This window comes from Mus musculus, chromosome 9 (genome assembly GCF_000001635.26).
Source record: "Mus musculus strain C57BL/6J chromosome 9, GRCm38.p6 C57BL/6J".
NCBI lineage: Eukaryota > Metazoa > Chordata > Mammalia > Rodentia > Muridae > Mus > Mus musculus.
This window is the reverse complement of record NC_000075.6, coordinates 26,781,505-26,806,678: the sequence shown is the minus strand read 5'-3', so window position 1 is coordinate 26,806,678 and position 25,174 is coordinate 26,781,505. Positions and strand designations below refer to the sequence as shown.

The following is a 25,174-nucleotide window of genomic DNA, read 5'->3' as shown; positions in this document are numbered from 1 at the left end:
TCAGACAAGTTTGGGCCTGGGCTGAGATCGCCCCGCCCCTCGACAGCCCCGCCCCCTGACAGGCCAGCTCCGCCCCTCCCTGTCCTGGTCTCCAGCCGATCCCTTGTCTGTGCAAGGCCCGGGAATGGAGGCGGGACCATAAACCTCAGCCAATGGGCGCCAGTGGGCTGGGCTGGCCGTAACATGGTTGCCCAGGTAACCAGTGAGCGGCCCCGCCCCTCCGGGCCAAGGCTTTGGCGCGCCTCTGAGTGTTGCTGGAGTGGGAACCCGGGTGTCTACCAGCAGCGTTTGCAAGATGCCCAAGTGGAGTCTGCGGCGGAGGCCAGGCCGCACACTCGGACTCCTGCTGCTGCTGGTCTTGAGCTTCCTGGTGCTCCGCAGGTGAGAGAACGCTCCGCCCAGCACCTATGGGACTCCTTTGGTCCCAGCCCAACACCTCAGGTTCTGGTCTGCCACAAATCTGGGAAACCGCGACTCTAATCTCTTAGAGCGCTCCAACAGCCTGGAGTCCCTTCGAGCCTCCAATCATTCTTACCCTGCCTCTGGGTAAAGCAGGCAGGCACAGCCCTGTCAGTCCCTAGGGGTCAGTGTGTTGAGTTTCGCAGCGTTCCATACTTGGTGCTGGACTCTGCTGTTCATAGTCACGTCCAGTCCTGTGGGAAGATCGACAGAACTGGCCTTCTCGTTTCTCTTCAGACACCCCCATCACTCCATGTAGCACCCACTGCTTTTCTTCCAAACCCCTACATTTCTTCCCAAGCTGGAAGTCTCTATTCTGCAAGGTTAGTGTTGTGATGTTTACCGTGAAGGTGATGTCCATGGGCTTCTCTCAGACTCTCAGCCCTGATTTACACCGCACTGCTGTTTATGTCTGTCCACTTTCCTCCTTCACTTTTGTACGGCCCCCTTTTATGAACGCTATTTGTCCCAGTCGGTGGTGTTCATTGAAAGAAAGGTTTACCCACTGCTCATGAACAAGTTTTCTGGTGATCTACTCCAGAAGGTTTCCAAAGCATATCTATTTATAGGAGTCACCGGCCTGACGATCTTCCAGGTCAATGCCTGGCGCTTTACATATTCAAACTCTCCAGTGTTGCTGGGAAGCTTGGCAGCAACATGGAGTAATTTGTCAGTAGACTTGAGGTCAGCCTTGAGAACTGGTGGTAGCTTACCACCCTTAGTTTTGTCTTTGGTTCCTTTCTTCATTTACCTGAATCAGAGACTAGGGCTTTTAATTTTTTTTTATTTTTATTTAAGATCTGAGTCCTTTTTGCTGCCGTGAGAACACATTTGGAAACTTCACGTGGACACCCTTTCAAGACTTACATCTCTTTGTTTCTGAGAGGATGTCATATTGTTTGAGATGAAACTAGATCTTTTCTCATTCTAGGGTCCAGGAAACTCCTAAGGCCTTTTGTTTCCTTAGTTGTTCCAAACACTTTCTTATTCATTCGAACTGCCCTTTCTTTGAATTTTAGTCATGGCTTCTGTCAAATTCTCAGCTTTCCCCAGGGGCACGGTTGATGTAACTCCATTGGTATTACTCCAGGCTGAGGCAACACAAGCTCTTGCATAGAGCAGGGAACCATGGAGCTGGAGCTCCAGAGAAATAGTTGCTTGTTTTTGATCGAAGTACACCTGTCCCTGCAGGTGACTCAGAGAGGTGACTGATGAGGGATGAGCCTGGTCAGGTAGCATTTTCTAATAGTCCTCAGGAAAATGTGTGGGAAGGAGGAGGGACACTTGTCACCCAGCAGGACACTGATGAGGGGTGAGGCAAGGGACAGGACTGTGAAGAAGCAGCCTAACCCTCTCGTAGGTGAGTAACTGATTCCCTACCCAGGCAAGCCGGCCCCAGCAGAAATCATGAAGCCTGAAGTTGCTTCATGACACTCTCTTTTGCAGCAGGCAAGGAAGGTTAAAGAGGCACCGATCCAAGGTCAGGGCCATCTTTTGGGATCCCTTGAGAGAACAAGTCTCTTTGGCATCATTTTGACTATATCTTCTCCATAGGTGCATCCTGTCTAGTTCTTTCTGTATTAACATAGATGAGTTACTTTAATAGCTATGAAGCCAAAGGGAAACAAACTGGCCCTCTCTTCCTGGCTTCCCCCAGCTTTGACTAGGTCATTAACTAAGTGGGTGGTGGGGGCCTCTCCCAGCTGTTGTTGGGGAATGTTGGTGTGGCTAATGGAATATAGGTCACATGGAAACTGGCTGCTCTCCTCAAAGTTCTCTGGAGCCCAGCTTCAGGACCAGTCCTTTTCCTGGATCCCATCAGCAGGTATTTTGAGGTTTCTGGGGGTTAGGTGTTTGGCTTAGAAACATTGCCTTTTTTTTTCTTCCTACAGTTTATTCACAGAATTATAGCTGTTTGATTAAATCATATCTAAGACATATTTAAGAGGGCTAAAAATGACTTTATGGGAAGATTTTATTCAATTTGGTGTTTTTTTCCTTTTGTGCCAAATGATGTCTTTGATGTAGATAATGTGGGAAAAATACCGCTACAATTAAAAGTAGTAGAAATAGCCATCTTCCCTCCCCCTGAATTCTTTGGTACCCCATTGTTTCCCTCCCACTTCTTCTTCCTCTGCAAGACTCAGTAACTACTGGTGGATTTTGTGTGTGTGTGTGTGCCCTCATATGTTATCTGAGGTCTGCACTCTCTCTTGGCTTGCTCCTTTTCTTTTCTTTCTCCCCACTTATCTTAAGAGTGGAATCCTGTGTTTTCTGTCACGTGAGCCACGCTTACAGTTGGTTGCTCTCCTTTCTGGTTTTCCTTCCACTTGATGAACACAAGGAAGTCTATTTGATATGATCTGGCCACAGTTTCTTTATGATCCTTTTCCTCAGGGCACTTCACTGAGCAATAATTCAGTCAGTTCTGCATATCTTAGGCTTAGATTTTTATCTGGCTAAAATGGGGGGCAGTGCTCAGGGAAGGAGGGGGAGGGAGAGGAGGAGGAAGAGAGAGGGGGGGAGAGAATGAATGAATTAGAATGAGTATGTTAGTCAGCCTCGTGTTTCTTAGAGACGCCTTCACTTCTTTGCTCTGCCCCTTCACCCGCAGTATCTGGATTCTCAGCCCTGGTGTCTTTCTCTCAAACTATTCCTTGCTAGAAGTGGGTAAGTGGATGGCTTAGCTATGGTAGTTGCATTTAAATTTAAATCAGTGTGCTTTCCAGAGGCCTGGGGACAAACTGTGTCTGTCATCTGATGTTTTGTGGAGTTTCTGAGTCTTATGTATTTTAGGACTCCATTCTGTTTGAGTCCTGAGTCACAGACCCCAGAGTGTCCAAACTCTTTGAATATTGTCCCTTTCATCTTTTAGTGGTAAAGGTTTTAGAATCTGGGAAGTGTCTCTGGGCAGACAGTCACATACCTCATAAAGGTGGCGAAGCAAAAGTGGCCTGGGAAGTAGCTCACAGTGCAGGACAAGTAAGATGTCTGACCTATTCTGTGCGTTGGCACTGGGATTTTTACAGAACCATGGTAGCCAATCTCTGAAGGAAATGTTCTATTAGGACTTTGACATTTTATTTTATTTTATTTTATTTATTTTAAAGATTTATTTATTTCATTTATATGAGTACACTGTAGCTGTCTTCAGACACACCAGAAGAGGGCATCAGATCCCATTAGAGATGGTTGTGAGCCACCATGTGGTTGCTGGGAATTGAACTCAGGACCTCTGGAAGAGCAGCCAGTGCTCTTAACCTCTGAGCCATCTCTCCAGCCCAGATTTTGATATTCTTGATCAGAGCAAAGAACTATGTGGCATTGGTATCAGGTCTATCAGAATGGTGGAAAAGGGTCCTTCCCACTTTGGGTCAAGTAAGTAGCAATGAAAATACATGCACTTGCTCTTTGCTAAAATGACAGTTTGATCTTCCTAACTTGCCTCCTCCAGCAGGGACAAAGACCTTTTGGTGTGGGCATGGTTTCTTCTCCATCCGGTCTCACAGTTTGCTTAAATCTATTACTCTGAATATTAAAGCCCACGTTGAAGAAAGAGTTTCCCTTGTGTGGGACTGTTCCCCAGATGAAAGGGCAGGGGTGGTTTTCAAGGCTTATGGTAAGGAAGCACTTTCAGACTGCTGTTTGTTTGCCTGAGAGAGACTCAGCTGGTATTCATGGATGTTCCCAAGAATTAAGAAGATGCTTTCAAGTATTTAAAAATTGTGAGTAGGCAACAAATGAACATTTCGAGGATAGAGGGAGCATCAGTGAGAAGAAACTCCTCTATCCCAATTTCCCTTCCCACCAGAAAGTCACTGATGCTTCCTTTAGATGCATTGTACACATACATGAAAAGATAGCTGCATTGTTTTTCTACTGGTCCATTAGATACATAATTTATTTAAGCATTCCCCATTTGATGGGCATTGATTGTTTTTAGTCTTCTAGCTCTTGAAGTGCAGTAAATATCCAGTGGATGGATTTCTATAAGTAGAATTGCTGATCATAACGGATATTAGTTTTCAATCTTGGTAGATTCTTCCAAAACAGCATATTTCTTTTCTTCTGGGTCATATAAAGGGCATTTTGAGCTCAACTGTCTAGACTAAGGGAGGAACTTCTTTTTAGTTTGTGTATAGGACAATATAGATTCCTGAGGTTTTATAAAGATTAATGTGCCTATTATATGCCTTTGTGATATAATCCTAAGAAACAGATTTTAAAGCAATCAATCCAGCCGCGCTGTTTCCTGTATCTGAAGGTTGTTCTGTCTGTACTTGCAGAATTACCCCATAGGCTTATTATTAAAGACCAAGAATCTTTTTGGGTTATCAGAGTTTTTACTTCCATGTAGGCTGAGATACTCTAATTTATTAATTTATGAGGCTTTTAATGGATTTTTTTTTTGGTCACAGTAAAAGTACACTATCTCTGAAGTCCATTGTAATTGTTTTTTTTGTCAGGTGTGAATATCCAAAAGGGTTTCCTTATTTCACTACTGGGTATCAAGGTATCCATCTAATACATGTTTCTTCATGTATATGTTTCCTACAGGATTTAGAAAACGTTGTCCTCTGAAGCACAAAACTGTCTGAGGGCCAAGAGGACAGACATCTATAGCCTGGGAAGCAGTCTAAATCTTTTCAAAAGGAAAAGTAGAGACAGTAGGGTTGTGGTAGTGCCTTGTGTCACTGTAGAGAGCACACACTGGCTTCTGGGTTTGAAATCCAGGTCCTTGTAGACGCTGTTTGATGACTCTTTCAGCAAAGTAAGAGTCCAAAGCATTGTTCAACTAGGGGGCGTATATCCAAAGCTGAGCTATGTGGGAGCTGATGCAGGGGGGTTGCTATGTGTGTATAATGAGGTCTCTGGGCTTTTTAATGTACCTGCTAGGTCTGTGGCCTGGCTACAGGGATAAATGAGGACTACTAAAGTGGGTATTCTTGTGGTTTCTCTGCTAGTCGGATGATCTGAACTGAATTCAGTTCCTCTTTGGTTTGGGAAACCCTAAGAAGCTCACAGCGCATCTGGAAGTTGAACTTGTCCGCTCTCATCTCGGACACCATATTATGTATTTTACCAAAGCAATTAGCCCTCAGGGTTCGTAAGTTGCGGGAGTGGAAGGACTACTGTTCTAGACTGCTGGTTTAGGTGCCCGGCTTGCTACAGGAACGTGCAACCTGGTTTTGATTCCTGATCACCACATTCAGCTGCTCCTGGTGATGTCTGTGTTGTATCAACTCATGGGGATACTGGACCATTTATGTCTGGGCAGGCTATGGTGAACAGATTCTTGAAGGCGCTGGCTTTGTCTCTAGTGAAGCTTCCTAGCCCCACCGAAAACCTGGTACTGAAAAATCAGTGTTTGCAGGATTTACAGAGGACCCTCTGGCATGGCGACAGGCACTCCAAAATCACACTGATTTGGATATGTCATTTAAGAAGCTTGTTCCAGGAGGTGGCAGGATCTGGCCTTCTCCTACCCAAGTGTCTTACAAGTTGACTGACAGTTTTTATTTTAACTTTGACCATTGAAATTCCACTCACAGGCCTATTCAGAGTGAAAAAGGTGGTAGTCTGTCACTGGGTCCCACATAGCAGCACAGTTTATCATAGCCAGGGACATGCTGCCTGCTGGAGCCTGTACTGTACTCTCTGTTCTACTGATCCACCTCAGTGATCAGGGGCAAAGTGTCAAGAAGCTTCCATCTCCACCCTGCTCCTTCACAAGGCTCAGCCTGATGAGGAGTCCTCACAGGGCCTAACTCACGTCTCTTCGCTGCAGCCTGTTTCTATGTCTGTAGCCCTCCATAGCTGCAGGGGACACTGTATTTTCACTTGCCACTAGTTGGATGACTTACATGAGGCTCCATTAGGAATACACATACAAATACACACACACACACACACACACACACATGCTCGCATGCACACATACATCTTTGTCTAGGACCCTTATCTAGAATGTGAGCAAGACTACCCTTTCTTCTTAGGCAGAAGAACAAAACATGACTGAGCAGAGCAGACCTTAGGCTGCAGGGCACAGTCCTTCTCCTAAATTTCTTCTTTAATAAAGAAAGAAATTTATTTATTTTTAAAAATAAAGCCAAGATACAAAAGCAACAGAAGTTCTAGAAAAAAAGTAATATAAGCTCCCAGCTCCAAAGAAGGTAGGTACCTATGGTTTCATCCAAGAAACTGCTATCATGAGTGAACTGCTCGCTAAGGAAAACAACAGAATGCACTGGATTCCCTAGGGTTTGCTTATGGCCTTGGTAACAAGCCTAACTTAGGAGTGAAGCCCCTATGATCTTTAAACCAGCCATTCAGAGCCACACAGTTGGCATTTCCTGTATTCTAATAGTACTGAGTTAATTACCCAGGAAATTATGGGGTTTATTCTTAATATGATGATTATTAGTATTAATGATCATGATTAGTGTTAATAACTATTTGCAGGGAGTTTTGTCCTTTGGTATATGAAGGTCTCCCTTGCATCATCTCTTTCTTACAGTGAATTCTCTGGAGACACCCAACGTCTACCATCCTTGTTTTCCCACTGAATATATCCCTTTTATTGAGGTAGTAATGCCTTGTTTAGTAGGCTACCAGAAAATTTCCAGAAAAAAAAACATACCAATTCTCCAGAATTTGGAATTTGATAACAGTTAGTCATTTGCTTGTTTGTTTACTTCTATTTCTTGAACAGCATTGTGAAATTTTGTTTTAAGTTCAAAAAATGATAGGCTATAAAAGGACAGAGAAAGAAAAAGAAAGAGGAGTTGAGAATGACTCGTTCAGATTTGTTAGTGGGTGAGAGAAGAGGAGAAAAAGATATATGAGGGCAGGAAGCGGGACCCTTATCTGCTTGCTATATATTGCAATAAAGATATTAAGTCATATAATGGCTCATGGGAGTTTGAAGTTAAAAAGTTTGAAATGAAGCTGTATATTTTCTATGTGTGGTTTTGTTTTTCATCTCAAAACATTTTCTGATTTCTTTGTGATTTTTTTTCCTCGACTCCTTTGTTGGTTAGGAGTGCTGTTCAATTTCTACCTGTTTGAGAACTTTCTAGTTTTACTTCTCTTACTGATTCCTTGTTTGATTTCATCATAAGAAAGATGAATGTGTGTGTGTGTGTGTGTGTGTGTGTGTATGAGAGAGACTGGGGGGAGAGAAGTGGGGGTGGGAGGAGAGAGAGTGAGCACATACAAATTAAAGGTAAAAGTACAATCTGAAGTTTGTCTTTAACCTTGGAATGTGGTTAAGGTGCAGGTTTTGGTTCAGTAGGTCTCAGATTCCTGCATTTCCAACAAGCTACAGATGGAAATGCTCGCTGTCTGCACACAAGACTCAGAATTCAGCCTACACTGGTCACCAGCTAGGTCACAGATAAAAATGCTTGTTATTGTCAAGAAATGAGATTCAAAGAACTTACTTTCAGCTTAGTCCATATCTCTGCACTTAGCAGAATGAGTCTCTTGCACCTATAAATAGACATTTATAGGTGCTCACCAAGGAAAGCAAGAAGTAAGAATCCAGATGTGAACTTCAGCCAATAGTTAGAGATTTTTTTTCAAGATCTGTCCAGTGAGTAGGATTGCTACCCGATAGAGTTATCTGTAACATGTATTATAAATGTCTTTAAAAATAATGAGCTTGTGTGTATGTATATTTTCATAACCAGATTGTCACTGTGTCCCTGTTTAAGACTTTAAAAGACTTAAAGAAAGAATGTGTCCTTCCAGTCATTACTCATAGTAGTTTGGCAGGTCTAGCAGGGTGTGTGTGTGTGTGTGTGTGTGTGTGTGTGTGTGTGTGTATGTGTGTGTATGTGTAGGTGAGCAGGCAAGTGAAGCAGAGCATGTACTTCAGAGGAAGTAGCCTCAAACTCAGGGAGACACACAAATAGGCAGGGTTTGGCCCGTGGCAAGTGTAGATTACATGCTGGCAGAGGCTTGGATCGGTAGGATTTCTCTGTACCGATCTTTCAGTGCAAAAGTTTTGGTAGTGTAATAAGATAGCCTGACAGAAAGTTAGGCATCAAAAGTATTTTCTACAAAAATGGGAGAGTGGCACCCATGGGATTATTTCATATTAATGTCATTAAATGCACTGAGTACTATTCTCTGTGCCATGCAAGCTCATTAGCACGAGTTGCTTTCAAATAGTGATAAATTCCTTCATCATCCTCCACAGGGTGTTATTGTTACCTGAAGCTCCCAGTGGCCTTTCTGTGTGGTAGAGACAGGCATCAGTCCCATTCCATAGAAGAAACTCACCCACAGACCTGGAGTCATTAGTTTAGGGTAAGGATCCCTACCAGGGGCCTCACATCACATCTAGATCTTCTACTTCCAGATGCTGCTCTTGTTTTCATCCCCTAAGAGTCTTCAGATATCTGGAAGATGAAGCTTTTCTGAGAGAGAGAGAGAGGGAGAGAGAGAGAGAGAGAGAGAGAGAGAGAGAGAGAGAGAGACAGAGACAGAGACAGAGACAGAGACAGAGACAGACAGACATTTGGAAGCTGGTCATGTGTGTGTGTGAGAAGCCAAAAGAAATAGATCAAAAGTAATATTCGTTGTTCATGAATGGTCCCAGAGAATCCCTAAGTATACCATGCTGCCCATACACTGTTCACACTCTTAGTAATCTGCCCATTCTGGGGCCATTAGGGCTATAGTTCTTGGTACTCAGATGACTGTTTTATGTGGAAGAGCTTGCCTGCAATAAGATGACCTCTTATTGCAGGATCTATAATGAAAAAGGCAGTAATTAAAAATTGACTTTACACCAAATATTATTCTGTTTGTATTTTTAGTCTCCAACTTCCCTAAACCTGTTCATGTTGCTTTTTCTCTTGACCTTCAAGAGTGTAGATAAGGAGAGAGACTTGTAGTCATATAAATTATGAGAAACAAGCTGAGGTCTCCTCTTGGCCAGTCAACCACTGAGACATCAATAGGAACATTTTCATGGGCTGCAGCTACCCCATAGCCTTCCTGGGCACGCCCTTACCATGCTTTGTTGACCCTTAGTTAATACTAGATTTTCAGAAGATAATTAAGAACTCCATATGTGGTCAGTGAATGGATGCCATTTAACCTAGACACCTCTTTCTAGGTATCTGAATCCCAAGGTGGGCAGCTGTGACCATGAGGGGGCTCTGAGGTACTGTTTTAGTAGCTCTTGCTTTAATGTCTAGTCTGATGGCTTAGAGCAACTGGCAGTAGTAGGAGCCTGTGAGCTGCAGCTGCTCCTGTGTCTGTGACACTAGAGAGGTCTTCCTCATGTAGTATGACCCTTCCTCGTCCTCTCTCCTTTTAGCCCACGTGTCTTCATGTTGAACGTTGTGTCTGTCTTGTTCCTGGCTGCAGCATCTGCCTGCTCTTCCCCTGCAGTGGGGCCCAGCCCAGGAAGTAGTGCTGAAGAAAGTCACCTTTCAAGGTTTGGCTAAGTGGGAAGGTGGGAGCTTTCTCTGGCCACCCTGGGAGCAGGTGAAAGAGAGAAAACAGAAGACTTGTGGAGGAGAGAAGGACACAGTGTGTGTCTCTGTGCTGGTTCTCACTGCTGTGGAAACTCTAGACCACATGAGGGCATTTGCTTTTCCAGGTTGAACTGGAGCACTCTGGTTCCCCTATGGCTCCAACATCAGCGCCTGGGACTTCGAACAAAAGGCCCAGACTTCATTCTGGAGGACTCCATCTTTCAGATTCTGGGGGGATCCATACACTATTTCCGTGTACCCAGGGAATACTGGAGGGACCGCCTGCTCAAATTGAAAGCCTGTGGCTTGAATACCCTTACCACGTAAGTGCTGTCTCCTCATCCCTCCACCAAGCCTAGCTACCAAATAGAGCCCCTGCAACAGTGTTTGCAGGAAGAAAGCTATGACAGGAAGCCAGATGTTGCTTGCTTAGGTTTGCAAGTTCTACAGAACTCCCTACAGATGTGTTAGAGGAGATGCAATCAAGTAGTGGAGAGGGAGAGAGAGGAGGAGGGGGAGGGGGAGAGGGAGAGAAGCATAGATATAGATATAGGAGGTGGTTTGTTTGTTCATTTTGTGGCTTGAATAAATAAACTGCTTTTTCACAGTTCTGCAGGCTAACCACTCAGAGTCTCAGAGTCAAGCTGTCTATAATCTGGTTTCTCCTGGAGCCTCCATGGCTTGTGGGGGAACTGTCATCGCCCTGTCTCCTCAAGTGACTTTTCCATTGTAGCTGTGCACAACAAAAAGTGTCTTTTTGTTGTTGTTGTTATAAAGACATAGTGCAAGTAATTCTCTCTCTTTCTTTCTCTCTATCTCTTTCTTTCTTTTTAAGAGGTGAACTATACAGCTCAGGGTGGCTTCATACTCTGTCCTCCTCGAGTAGAGTCTTGAATGCTGGGATTGCAGGTGTGCCTCACTTTGTCTAGATTGACCAGTAATGTTTTATACAAGCAACTTCTGCTTCCCAAATTTTTACCCTGGATGAGTGTAGTCCTCTTCAAGGGCAGTGGCCTATCAGCAAGTCAGCATCTATTTTCTGGAAAGATCTTTGGACGGTTGTGATTATCATCCCTGCATGTAGCCTGGTGTTCTTTGGCAGTCACCAGATAAAACATCGACTGTGCAAGTCATCAGAAAACGAGGTTCAGAGGCTCAGCTGTCAAGAGTGACCTGACTTTGGTTCCCAGCATTCATGCCAGCCTCACAACCTGCTTGTGTCTCAAGCGCCTGAGGCACTGTTGGTCTCTGTGAGAACCTGAACTCACATGCATATGTCCCCCCAACCCATGACATACATGCAGAGAATTAAAATTAATAGAAATAAATAGAAACAGGCCCAGTTATGAACAATATTGGTCTTTTTATGGCTTTGTCCTCAAAATTTCTAACCTATATTTTGGGGCTATTTCTATGAAATAAAAAGGATCAACAGGTTGAAATTCTCCATTATTAGGCAAAAAAGGTATGATTATAAATCAAGGAAGTGGGCTACCTTGAGTGATTTGTGAACTAGCTTTGAAGACAGTTGTAAAAGGGACACTTTTAATAAATCAGAGCTCTCTTGAGAGAAATGTGGACAACTTCTTTGAGGGCCCCTAAAGGCCTTGAGAATACTGCAGTGTGTGCTAATCTGGAATCACAGAACCTGACCTTTTACTCCAAATATCTCACACTTCACCTTAGATAAGTTGACTCTCTGTCCTCCTAAGGCAATGCAATGTTCTTCCTAGGGCCTGCCTTGAATTCTAATGGTCCTCATGCTTGGTTCTGAGGTCTGAAGCTATTGAAAACTGTCTCTTTAGCCATCATAATCAGTGTTAGATGCTTATGCGGATGAACAAACTTCCCTGCAATTATCTTGTCTTTTACAGCTATGTGCCATGGAACCTCCATGAGCCAGAAAGAGGCAAATTCGACTTCTCCGGGAACCTGGACCTAGAGTATGTCGTCTTGGTGCTTCCGTGCCTGGTCTGGGATGGGAAGCTACTTGGGGTTGGTGACAAGCCATCAGGATGTTCTGTCTTAAATCTGTTTTGAGAAACTGAGGACTGGGTCTTGAGCCTTGTTCTTAGAGTGCTGAGAAAGGCTTTGAACTCAGAGCCTGGATGCTCCCCAGCTGTGACATATTACCCAGGGCTCTCAGCCTACAGGTTCCTGTCCTCCTTTTAATTACAGTCCAGATAGTCTAGATCCCATATCCCACCAGACTCCTTGTTGGGGTTCATATACCTGGGATGGAATTGGGCTGCTTCTGGGTGCAAAGTTCCTGTATGTTGTCTGTCTGACCACTTCCAGTGGGTCTGCATGGATGGTCCTGATGCAAGGAAGCAGTGCATACCCAGCTCCCTGGGTTTCTGGCTCCCTGTGTTGTGCAAGAATTCTCTGCTATGTTGAACTTTGGCCATGTCCCTCTTACCCCATGTTTCCTGATTGAGAGAGGAAGGAGCAGGGAGGAACAGGGAAGATTTGATATCAAAATGCCTGTCGTTCCTCCCATATTTAATCTTATTCTAGATTCTCAGGGCTGACATTTTTTTCTCTTCTTAGGGCCTTTATCCAGCTGGCTGCAAAGATCGGGCTGTGGGTGATTCTGCGACCAGGGCCCTACATCTGTAGTGAGATTGACCTCGGGGGCTTGCCCAGGTGAGAGATGGCAGTGTGGGTCTCCAGAGTAGCTGGAAGTGTCTGGGCGCTTAGAGGTGTTGACTTAGTTTTTTTTTTTTTAAGGTAGTTTTTGTTCTGTGCAGAATTGTCTCTTTGAAGCAAGGGGCATTGGCATAATGCTGCCATCCCTGCTGTTGTTGAGTAACCTCAGGTCCTTCTATGTGTCAGGTGACAGCAGTCGGAGGTTATCTGCCTGGAGGCATTTCATTGTTCTGGCCACACTGGAGAGGCACCCAGGCAGGTTACTTATCTGATCTGTCCATCAATACAAAAGGAAACAAACCAAACCATCCTATCTGTTTCTTAGAGATATTACTGGTGATTTATTAAAACCCCAAGTATTGCTGTAGTGTAGAGGAATCGGTCTTGCGGTTTTGTCTTGAGTCCTCCTGGGTCTGTTTCTGCCTAAGTGTAATTTCCAGTAAGGTCAGTGTGCTGAGCGTTATGCTGTGGGAGTGATATCTGAATGGGTATCATGTGGACCCACATCTGTTCCTTTCTCAATAAGACTGCCTTCATTTTCAGGCAAAGAAAAAGATCTATCTTATCAAGTGTTATCATCATTGTCCTCGAAGCATCAATCACAGGTGGCTAGCAACAGGCTCCACCCATATGCACCGTTTCCGTCCTTATAGCATAAATCACAGGTGGCTAGTCACAGTCTCTGCCCACCTGTGTTGTGTCTGACCTCACAGCATCAATCACTAGTGGCTAGTCACAGGCTCCACCCATCTGCACTATCTCTGTCCTTACAGCATCAATCACAGGTGGCTAGTCACAGCTTCTGCCCACCTGTGCTGTGCCTGACCTCACGGCATCAATGACTGGTGGCTAGCAACAGGCTCTGCCCACCTCTGCTGTTCCCAAGAGGCTGAACCTCTTGGTCCTAGAAGTGGCTTGGGGAACTCTGTCCTCACAGCACACGTACTATGCCCAGATCTTATCTGCTCTCTGTTTCCAGCATGGCCTGCCCTTCCGTCAGGGGTACAACTTGTCTTTTGTCCAGCAGCCAGGATCATTCTGATCTGGCACAGTGTTTCAGGCAGAGCTGTGAGCACACAAGCTGCTTGGCCCTTTCTGCAGATTAGACACCTGTGCCACTGTCAGCATTTTCCTTGGGCTCAGCTGGAGCCGGGCATAGGAGGACAACAGGGTTTAACACTCTTAAATTAGAAGCAATGGGGACTCTTAGATCTGCTCTCCCTTGCCATGGAGGGGGGCACCTACCTATTCATGAGGGATTCCCAGGAGGGTAGGATGTCAGTGCTTTGAGAAAATAGGCCTCTTTGATAGTTCAGGATGTGCAGGTCAGGTTAGGGGAGACGCCCCCTTCAGCCTTTCATTATCAGCTGACATTCCTTGATATGTTTCTGTCACTTTTCAGAGATTCTGAGTTAGGGGAAGGGAGACATCAGAGCCTCTTGGTAGAAAACATGTTTTTTAGGACTCATTTGAATGGGAAGCACTTTGGCTTTAGCTTTGGAGCTAGCCCCTGGTGCTGAATTTCTGTTGGGATATGTGACCACAGCAGATCGATTTGCTCTCCTGCTGCTGCTCTGGTGGCAGACTGCAGGGCCCAGGCTCCCGAGTCCCTCTGATACCATCTCACAAGTCATCGGGATCATTTTTCTGGGGCATCCTGGAAGGTTGAATCTGGGCTTCTCTAGTCCAGTGATTTATAATCCTTTTGACCTTGCCTTCCTCCCTGCCTTGGGATGGGGTCTTAGTGCACAGGCCAGCTACCTCACTATTTATCTCAGGCTGCTTTTAAGACCGTGATTCCCCTGTTTCAGCTGAGTGCTCGATTCCAGGAGTGCTCTGATGCCCGTTTAGGCCGTTAGTGTAAATACTTGAAGACCCGGTCTTGCTGTTCTTTTTCCAGTGGGCAGTTAAGAGCACCTGTAGCCCTGAAGTTCAACCCAAACTTCCTCCCCAAGGCATTCAGTGTGTAGGCTGGCACTGTGATGTGTTTGCCTCTGGATTGCGTTCATAGCTTCCTGACTTCCTAGCTAATTGGTGGTGGTGGGATGGTAACTAGCCCTGGCCTGACCTGCTCTCCAGACCCATTCTTGAGTGGGTTGAAGCTGCTTCCTTTCCCTGCTCACTGGCCTGCCCAAGCAAACCCACAGACAATAACACTGGTACTCCTTTTCCTCGTTTCTGTCTCCAAGCTGGCTCCTCCAAGACCCTGACATGAAGCTGAGGACAACCTACCACGGCTTCACTAAGGCAGTGGATCTTTACTTTGACCACCTGATGTCCAGGGTGGTGCCACTTCAGGTAAAAGAAAAAGCAAAGGCATTTTGATTTTCTGCCTGTCTTCTAAATAGCATGCAATCTTCAGTAAGCTCGCAGATGAGGGCCCTGCAGTTCTTCTCACCACAAGGGCACACTCTTCATCATTCTGTGAGAGCTTGCTTTAGAACACAAGGGCCCGAAGTACTTGTGTTTTCAAAGAGTGTGCATACTAGTGTGGTCTCAGGCAGAACCGAAATAACAGGTGGGCATGGGGACACATATTAGTCTGTGCAGCCAGAGCTCTAACTGAGCTTGGGTCCGTAGGAGACCTTAGGAACTGAAGCATGCATCTGTCAGGGTCTCAGTGACACAGTGACCACACAGGGCACAGCACACATGGGAAGGCCCAAGATGGGACATGAGAATTCTCTGTGAGGATAAAGCTCTAATTGATGTCTTTTTAAAAGTACCACTCTATGCTACCAAACGGTGCTATACAATTCATTTCTACTATTCAAAACAAATGTATTCAGATGAAACTTCGGTAGAAATAATCTTAATATTTTATGTAACAGTTTCAAGTAATAACAAACAGGAATGGGATTAATTAGCCCAGTTGCTGTGTAAAACCACAAAGAATGATATTAGGAAATTAGTACAGCAATAAAATAGTGCACTGATTTAAAAAAAAGATCACTCTTGGGTTAATGGTTTGGAACATTCATAGCAACATGAGTTAAAATAAACAGCCAGATGAAACAGGTTATCAGGGTTGGTTTGAAAGCCACATAAGCAAGGAAAAATTTATATACATATACCCCAATATCAATTGAGCCACATTTGCAGGAAATTTATAACTACACATCAGATGTAGCTGCTTATGTACATCAGATGTAACTGAGTGTCTTGTCTTTTTATTTACTGAACCAGGCATTACTAAATATGAAAGAACCAGGAAGCTTGGGATTTCTTAGCCTAGCCTGTCCTAGCACATGGAGTTCCTGAGATGGTCCACTACATTACGTGGTGGGAGCAGCAGTGAAGGTTTTCTGGGGATGCATTCTGAGGCATGCGAATAGAATAACCAGCTCTGCTCATGGGTACAGCACAATTGTTTCACTTGATTTTTTTTATTTTGTAAGATGTATTTAACAAAAACTGACCCTTTTAAGTATATAGTTAATATCACTATATATACATATCTATCTATCTATCTATCTATCTATCTATCTATCTATCTATCTATCTTCCTCATTAGAGAAATGAATTCCAAAACCCTTAATGGGTGCCTGGGACCACACATAGGAGTAAACCTTCCATACATAACATGTTCCTATTCATAGACATAGACAATGAAGTTTGAAGGGACTCTGGCTAGCTTGAGTGTGGTGAGCATCACTCTGGCAGACCTTACCCATGACCCCAGTTCCCTCTGCCTTGATAAAAACCACTAGATTGCATTACTAAAGCTAGCTCCAAAGGTCTATTCCCTTATTTAGTCAATTTCTCTTCCTGAGGGTAACTACCAATGTCCAGCTATCAAAGTATTGAAGTCCAGAAATCAAAAGCCCCCTTTGGCTCACCTAATTAACATGACCTATTAAAATTAAACACCTCATTCTAACATGCGGTTTCCTATTATATCTTTATAATCCTCCATTTGCCTATGGGCCACATCTGTCTCTCTAACCATAGGCAGTCTTTTGTCCACCCCACCTCCCCGGGACAAATATCATTTACCCCCCTCTCCCTTGCTCTTTTTCTTCCATCTTCCTTGCCCCCTTCCCTTTCTCCCTCTTTCTCTATGTTCCGTCTTTATCCCTTATCCATGGACTCTGTCCCTTCGGGGAAAATAAATCTCCTTTGTTCTGAGAACATGGTCTTGGGGTGCCTTGAGCTGACTCTGAGGTTCCCTACAAAGTTTACATGGATCAGACAGAGTAAGACATTAATAATAATAGCATCATAAAATAGAACAATTATAACAGTACACTGTAATAAGTCATCAGGATCTCTGATCTTGTAAAAAAGATTTATTTATTTATATTATATGGATTTTTTGTATGCATGTCTGTCTGCACACCACTGTCTGCACACCAGAAGAGGGAATTATATTCCATACAGTTATAGACAGCAGTAAGCTGCCATGACCTATGGAAATTAAACCCTTGACCTACAGAAGAGCAGCTAATGTTCTTAATGACCCTGGGATCTCTAATCTTATACTTTGGGGGCTGTTTTAAAGTAGAGCCAGGCCTATGTATACCCGAGCAGTGCAGTCCTGAAATTCCTCTAAAACTGATGTGGCCACTATGTGACTGACAGAGAGGTTGTATGCAGCACAGACACCCTGGACAAAGAGATGATTTACAGTCAGGCTGAACATGATAGGCCAGTGCTAGCTTTTGTCAGATTGTTCCTCCCTTTGAATTTATGCACAGTTTAAAATTTATGATTTGTATATGGAATTTCCCATCTCATATTTCCATACCATCACTTGTCATATATAATTGAATCATGAAACACAAGCCCACTACTATCTGATGGTTTAAAATCAGCAGCCAAGGGGAAACTATTCTAAGGGGGAGCTGTATGATGGCTGAAAATAACAGCTAAGAGAAACTACTGCATGACAGCTTCAAACCCCAGGAAAACTGGGGAGGGTCAGAAAGCCAGAAATCCCACAAATCAATCAGTCAACAAATCAATCAGTCAGTCAGTCACTCAGTCGGTCAGTCAATCAATCAATCAGTCGATCAATCAACCAGTCACTCAGTCAGTTAGTCAGTAGTCAGTTGGTCAGTTAGTCAATCAATCAGTCAGTCAGTCAATCAATCAATCAATCAGTCAGTCAATCAACCAGTCACTCAGTTAGTCAGTCAGTAGTCAGTTGGTCAGTCAGTCAATCAATCAGTCAGTCAGTCAGTCAGTCAGTCAATCAATCAATCAATCAACCAGTTGATCAATCAATCAATCAATCAATCAATCAATCCATCAGTCACTCAGTCAGTCAGTCAATCCCCCAACCTCATCTGGTTGTCTCCTCTGTCCTCTTTCCCACCTTGGATTGCTCATATATAATAGGTAAGTCCTTTATCTCTAAAGTCCCTCCCTAGCCCGTGGCATTTTTCATAAAAACAATAATCCACTCATGACGACTCCATCCTCATGATCCTGTCACCTTTCAGAGGTTCTGTCTCTTAATACCACTTGAAGTTATGATTTTGCATATGAATTTTGACACATTTCAAACATTTAAACCTTCTAACGCAGGAAACTGTGGAATCATTGGAATTGGGAAGTGGTCCAGAGCATCTATAGAACTGCTACACGTAACTTCAGAAACACTTGGCATCCCCTAGGAGGGAAATGTGGGCTTCAGGAGAGAGCAGGTATAGTGTAAGAAAAGGAATTCTATCAGCTACTAAAAATGGGAAAGATGAGGGATACAAGGGAGGTATCTTAATACAATACAGGCATTTACAGCAAGCCCACAGTCAACATTATCCTAAACAGAGAGAAAACTGAAGGAGATCAAGGGGATACAAATAAGAAAGGAAGAAGTAAACATAGTCATATTTGTAGACATTATGATTACATATGGAAAAAACCCTGAGAACTCCACCAGAAAACTTGTACAGCTGAGAAGCACTTTCAGAAAAGTAGCTGGATACAAAAGTAATACAAAATCAGTATCTTTCCTACATACAAATGGCAAACATACTGAGGAAGAATCCAGGAAAACAGTACCTTTCATAGTAGCCTTAAGACTTGTGCAATAAAATCTTTGAGACATTGGAGAACGTTCCAGAAGATGGAAAAAATCTCCCATGCTCGTGGGACAGTAGGATTAATATTAAAAAAAAATGTCCATCCCACCAAAAGCAAGCTACAGATTTAATGCCACGACCATCAAAATTCCAACACAATTCTTTACTGGAAAAAAACCCAACAACCTTAAACTTCATATGGGAACAAAAAAAAAAAAAAAAAAAAAAAAGAAAAAAAAAAAACCCCAGGACAACTAAAAGAATTTTGAATAATAAAAGAAATGCTGGCTTTATCACTATGCCATGTTTCAAGTTGTACTACAGATCTATACCAATAAAAAACATCATGATTGATTTTGGAGTAAAAACAGACATATTGATCAATGGAATAGAATCAAAGACCCAGACATAACTCTACATACCTATGACACCTACTTTTTGCCAAAGAAGAAGAAAAAACAAAACAACAAAACAAAACAAAACAAAACAAAACAAACCACACTGGGGACAAGACAGAGTCTTCAACAATGGTGCTGGTCAAATTGGATGGCTGCAGGTTGAAGAAGGAAAGTAGATTAGGAGACCTCAACGTAAAACCTGATACTCTGAATCGAACAAAGAGAATGTAGAGAATTCACTTGAACTCAATGACCCAGGGAAGGACTTTTATAATGGGACCCCACAGCATAGGGGTTCCATAAGACTAACAACTTATAAATGGGACCCCATGAAGCTAAACAGTTTCTGTACCGCAAAGGACACCATTGTTTGACCAGAGTGGCAGCCTATAGAATAGGAAGAATATCTGTGTCCTTTAAACTATTGGCAGAGGTGCTAGATGACTCTACACACAAGAGACTGATGCATGTAGGAACTCAGAAACTGCAGCAGCATGCACAAGACCTGCACAAGTTCAAGCCAGACAGAATCAAAGCATGGACAAGACGAAATGGACACACAGGTCACCTCTAACCAAGAATCTGTTTGCAATGGCGAGTAGAGGGAAAATCAGTTTTCTCCAATGGAGTGACCCTGGGTATATCAACCGTACTCCAGGGCAGGCACCACACTTAGGAGTAGCTAGACAACACAAAGTGGACTGTACACTTTTTATCTTTGGTTGGTTGTTGTTTTGCTTTGGTATTTTTGTCTTTGTTTTTATTTTCTTTTTTTATGGGGTGAGAGAGAAAGAACATGGAGTTGGGTGGGTAGGGACATGGGGAAGAGCTAAGAGGAATTGGGAGAGGAGAAAGAATATGGTCAAAATATATTTTATGAAGAAAAAATTAAAAAGCCAATAAATATTAAAAAATAATTTCAGTAGATAATGCCATCATGCCACTACCCCATGGCTTCAGTATCTGGCTTTGTAGTATGTTTTGAAGTCCAAAGTGGGAGGTCTCTATAACCTTTTACATTGTTTGGCTCCTAGGTGTCCATTTGGAGATGAAGTTTAGAATATCTTTTTCTATTTCAGCAACAGCCCTGGGGTTGTGATAGGAATTTCATGGCACCTGTAGATCACTAGACAGCACTGACTTAAGAACGGTGGCTCTTCTAATGGATGGACCCAGAATTAATTTCTTTATTGGTATCTTCTTAACTTTCTCTTAGTATCAACTTGTAGTATTTCACTTCCTTAAAGTCTTATTTTATCCATTTTGATACTATTTGGAGATAGTCATTGGTTGTATATAGAAATAGAACTGATTTTATTTTTGTTTGTTGATTTTGTGTCCGGTAAACTCACAGAGTTGGCCCATAAACTGTAACACTATTGTCTGTCTGTGGAGTCACTGGTGGTTTTCTACATTAAGGTCATATGTGTACAAGTAGTAAGGATTTCATTTTTAACATTTGTGCAAGCTTGCTTTCTCTTGTCTAATGCTTTAGCTGGGACCAGAACTGTGTTGAACAGAATCAGTGAAGGAGTCTGTCTTGTTCTGCATCTGGAAGACAGGGTTCTGGTTGTTCACTGCTGAGTATGGTGTTGGCCATGGGCTTCTCATATGTGGGCTTTATTATGTTGAGGTAGTTCCTAGTTTGTTGAATGTTCTTATTCTTCAAGTCCATCCAATTCTGTCAAGTGCTTTTTATGTACAAAAAGGAGAGTGTATGATTTTTTTTTTTAATTTTCAGAATATAGTTTACATTGGTTTTCGTATTGGTTACCCTTACATCCCAGAATTTAATCTTATTTGTTCTTGGTGTGTAATCCTTTGAATCAAGGATTAGTTTGTAGTGTTTTTGTTTGTTTGTTTTTGGACAGTGTCTCATTTTACAGCCCTGCTCAGCTGGACTTACTGTGTAGACCAGGTAGGCCTTAAGTTTACAGAGTTCTGCCTGCCTCTGCCCCCCCTCCCCCCGGGTGCTGCTGGATAGGTTTTTTGTTTGTTTATAGTGTTCTCTGGCTTGGTAGTGCTGACCCCATTGAATAACATAGAGAGTATTTCTGAACTTCATTTGGTGTAAATTCTGTTTTCAGTATTTAATAGAGATGCTGAGTATAATCTTAATGCTAAGGAAACAGTAACAGGGAGATTGAGTGTTCAAGGACACCCTGGCTACAGAGTAAGTTGAAGATCAGTTTAGACTATAGTTAGATCCAGGGCATTTTGGGCTACACAGTCGAAACTTGTTTTTTAAAAAAAGTAACTAAAAGAGAAGCAAAAATAGAATTCATCAGTGAAGCCTGTGGTCCTGGTCCTTTCTTGATGGGGAGACTCTTGATTACTGATGCAGGCGTGTTTGCACTTTCTTTTCTTCATGATTTACTATATTTCTAGGAATTCATGTATTTCATCTGGGTTACTCAGTTGTATATAGTTGTTTAAACTTCTCTTTTAAAAACCATAATTCTTTCATTTATCATTTGCTCATTTCATACATTTATGCTATTTAATTTTGACCATATTCACTTGCATTCCTCACTTCAGCCCCTTCTGGACCTCCCCTTGCAAACCATGGGATTTATATAAATTCTAATATAAATATAAATATAAATATAAATATAAATATAAATATAAATATAAATATAAATATAAATATAAATATAAATATAAATGTGTGTGTATGTATACATATATAAAAATTAGTTTGTATTTATAAAATATAAATATGTATATTTCAATTAGGACTGCAGATATGTGTATGGTTTTGGGGCCATTCACTAGCGCATGGACCTCCAGCTGGGGTGTTTGTGTGTGGAGCGCTGCACACCTGAAGAAAACTGACTCTTCTCCAGTACATAGCAGCCGCCCTAACCTCTGCCTCTTATTACCTTCCTGCCTTCTGTTTTGGGATTTTTCTGAGCCATGTGTGGAAGGGATGTGGTGAAGATATCTCATTTATGGCTGGAAATCCAACAGTTACTCCCTGCATGTTGAATAGTTGCAGGGGTCTATATTTACCACTGTTCATTGTAAAAATAAGCAGCTTATTTGTTTTTGTTTTTGTTTTTGAAGGCTGAGGATTGAGGAGGCATCCAAACTCCCCCCCCCTTTTTTTGTAACTTTTATAAAATCAGTAGCCATGTACTGTTTAGTTTCTGATTTTAATCGAGTCTTCCATTTTTCTTAGTTTAAAGGTTTTTCTCAGTTTTTTAAAAAAAGATTTATTTATTTATTTAATGTATATAACTACACTGTCGCTGTCTTCAGACACACCAGAATAGGCCATCTAATCCCATTACAGATGGTTGTGAGCCACCATGTGGTTGCTGGGAATTAAACTCAGGACCCCGGGAAAAGCAGCTGGTGTTCTTAATCTTGAGCCATCTCTCCACCTTGGTTTTTCTCAGTTTTATACATTTTTTTTTTCTTTTTAAAAACTCAGGTCTTATATTGCTAATTTTTCTCATCTCTTAAAACATTTCTGGCTCAACCTATGTTCTTTTATTCCTTCTGAAAGTTGTTTCTCCTTTCCTATGTGCTTTTTAGTTACTTGGCAATATTTGTTCTTTGACAGTTCCGTGTGTGTATGGAGTGTGTTGCATTTACTCTCATCCCTTACTCTCTTCTCTCCCTTCTACCCTGTCACACCTCCTCCTCCCTCCAGGTCCCTTGCCACCTTTATCCTTTTCATTTAATTTCATCTCTCACTGATTTTAACCGGGGTTGTCCGTGTAACCCTGTGAGTCTGGTGTGTTCCACTGAAAACAAGGACCGTCCCTCCCTAGAATCTGTCAGTTGCTTATAGATAGGCAGGGAGGGGAGGGGCCCCAAGCTCCCTTTCTAATCAGTGATTGGCTGTTGACAGGCCCAGTCTTGTGCAGACCCAATGTAGGCAGCTCTAGCTGTTATTCGGTCTGTTTGCAATGGTTGTGCCAGCCCTAAAGACATCCTCCCTATCGTCTGGCTCTTCTATTTTTTATCTCCGTTCTTCTATGATGTCTCCCTCATCTCCCACACCCCAAGCCTTAGAGGAAGTGCTGAAATGTCCTATTAAGGGCTAGCACTCACTTCCTCTAAGCACCCTGAACAGCCACCAGCCTCTGCTTTCATTTTTGTCAGAGCTTTCCCTGACTTCCTAAGACATGAGGGTGAATAGTTAATCTGAGACGCTTCATCTTTTAAATGTGTGCACAGCTGGGAATTCCTTGCATTTTGTCAATTTTTTGTTTTTATTTTCATTTATCTCATTTTTTTCTATTGTCTATGGTGATTTCTTTATTAGCCATTGTTATTTATTATTATTGTTAAATGTGCATTATTTGTTAACTTTCCAGTTTTCTTTCCCTGTTAATTTCTATTTCACTCCACTGTAAGTAGAAAAATACTTTGATTTCAGTGTTTTAAAATTTATGAGAACTTGTTTTGTGGTCTAACATATGGGCTGTAATGAAAATGGTCTATCTTGCCCAAGAGAAAAATATGTGTCGAGCTGTTCCAGGGTGCTGTGTTGTTTGCTTGTCGTTTCTGGAGGACACCATATTTTATATAGCTTCAGGTTCCCTAGACTCATTTCAGCTTGAGGAATTAATTAGGAATTAATTGCACACTAAGCGTGAAGGAATCAACTCCTTCAACTTCCCTTGGTCAGAAATTTATATTTGTAAAGGTTTGTTTGTTTGTTTGTTTTTTAGAATAAAGAGTTTCCAGTTAACAACTGTTTTCTTTTAGTGCACTGAATGTATTATCTATCCCACTGTCTTTTGACCCGTAGCTGGGTCTACCTGGTAGCTTCACTGACAGTTTATTGTAAAGTGATATATCATTTTCCTCCATGTATCCTGCTCTCCCTTCCTTGTATTTTCAACCATTTGGCTTCATAAAACATCACTATGTAGGAATTTCTGAGATTTTGGGATGTGTGTGTGTGTGTGTGTGTGTGTGTGTGTGTGTGTGTGTGTGCATACACAAATTTGAGGGATTTTCAACTATTCTTTCCTTTTCACCCTTTCCCTTTCCTTTTTCACTTCCCTTTTCTTTCTCCCCTCTGTCCCTCCCTCCCTTCTGCCCTCCCTCTCTCTAGTCATCCCTCTTCCCTCTTCTGCCTCCCCTCCCCCCTTCCTTTTAAACATTCGATGAGTTTTTGCTCTCAAGCTCAGATTCACTCTACACATAGGCTGGTCTTAAACTCATAATTCACCTACCTCAGCCTCCCAAAGTTCTGGGATTGAAGATGCATGCCACCATGCCTGGTCAGCCATTAATTCTCTAAATACCCTTCTCTATATTTTCTTTTTTTAATTTAAATTTTGATTTTTTTTGAGATTTTTATATGAGTATCATAATTATACCATTTCTACCTCTTCCCCCCTTCAACTCCTTCCATGTTGCTCCCACTGGAATTATTGACCTCTTCTTTAAATATGTAATATATATGTATGTATATATGAAATATGTATTTAATTTTGTGCTGCTGAGTTCATTTAGTGTTGCTCTATGTCTGTGTATTTAGTGCTGAGCACTGTGATTGGATAACCCACTGGAGGCCTTGTCCCCAGAAAAGACTGGCGTTTCCTCTCCTAACAGCCATTAATTGCCTACAGCTCTTCATCTAGGGTCTGGCATTTTCTCTCTCTCCCCTTTCCCCTTCCTCCCCCTCCATGTCAAAAAGTAAGTATATTGGTCTGATAAATGGTATCACCTAAGTTCATTAGGCCCTGTTCACATTTTTCATCCATTTTTCTTTTCTTTCCCTTAAGGTAGGTAACTTAAAACGATTGTTTTCAAGTTCATTTACTGTCCCCTTTGTCTAGTAAATCTGTTGTGTGCGTATATATGCACGTGTGTATGTGATATATAGTCTTTGATCAAAGCCCTCCTATATCCTCTCATCTCTTTCTCCTTTCCATCAAGTCAAGCCTTGCTCTTTTCCCCTCTTTTTGGTTTGTGGTTCTGAGCATCCAACCTAGGGCCTGACACATGCTAGGAAACTTCCGAGTATTTTCTACTGGGTTATGTTCCCAACTTCCATGTTTCTTTATTTGTGTGTGTGTTTGCCCCAGGGCTTTTGTTTGAACAAAAGGCATTTTTTTTTTAAATCATCTTTCCCTGTTTCTGCAGATGGTCAGAGAAGGCCTTTACCAATTGATGGGGTTTTGAA

General features: G+C 42.5%; 1 protein-coding gene across 8 annotated transcripts in view; it reads left to right on the top strand.

Moving 5' to 3' along the window:
* Positions 1 to 205: 205 nt before the first annotated feature.
* The window catches only part of Glb1l2 (galactosidase, beta 1-like 2), a 43,430-nt gene continuing 18,461 nt past the window's right edge, over positions 206 to 25,174 (top strand). The window contains exons 1-6 of one of the 8 annotated variants that reach the window (XM_006510297.4): positions 206 to 381; positions 9,791 to 9,910; positions 10,076 to 10,273; positions 11,825 to 11,893; positions 12,501 to 12,596; positions 14,789 to 14,897. In XM_006510297.4, coding sequence (XP_006510360.1) covers positions 296 to 381; positions 9,791 to 9,910; positions 10,076 to 10,273; positions 11,825 to 11,893; positions 12,501 to 12,596; positions 14,789 to 14,897 — 678 coding nt within the window. In that variant the 5' untranslated portion in view covers positions 206 to 295. Of the gene's footprint in view, positions 382 to 497; positions 783 to 1,796; positions 1,820 to 2,209; positions 2,285 to 3,036; positions 3,130 to 4,099; positions 4,185 to 9,586; positions 9,635 to 9,790; positions 9,911 to 10,075; positions 10,274 to 11,824; positions 11,894 to 12,500; positions 12,597 to 14,788; positions 14,898 to 25,174 lie in introns of those variants that run through there. The other 7 variants (NM_153803.2, XM_006510302.4, XM_006510300.4 and 4 more) reach the window with 7 other exon arrangements.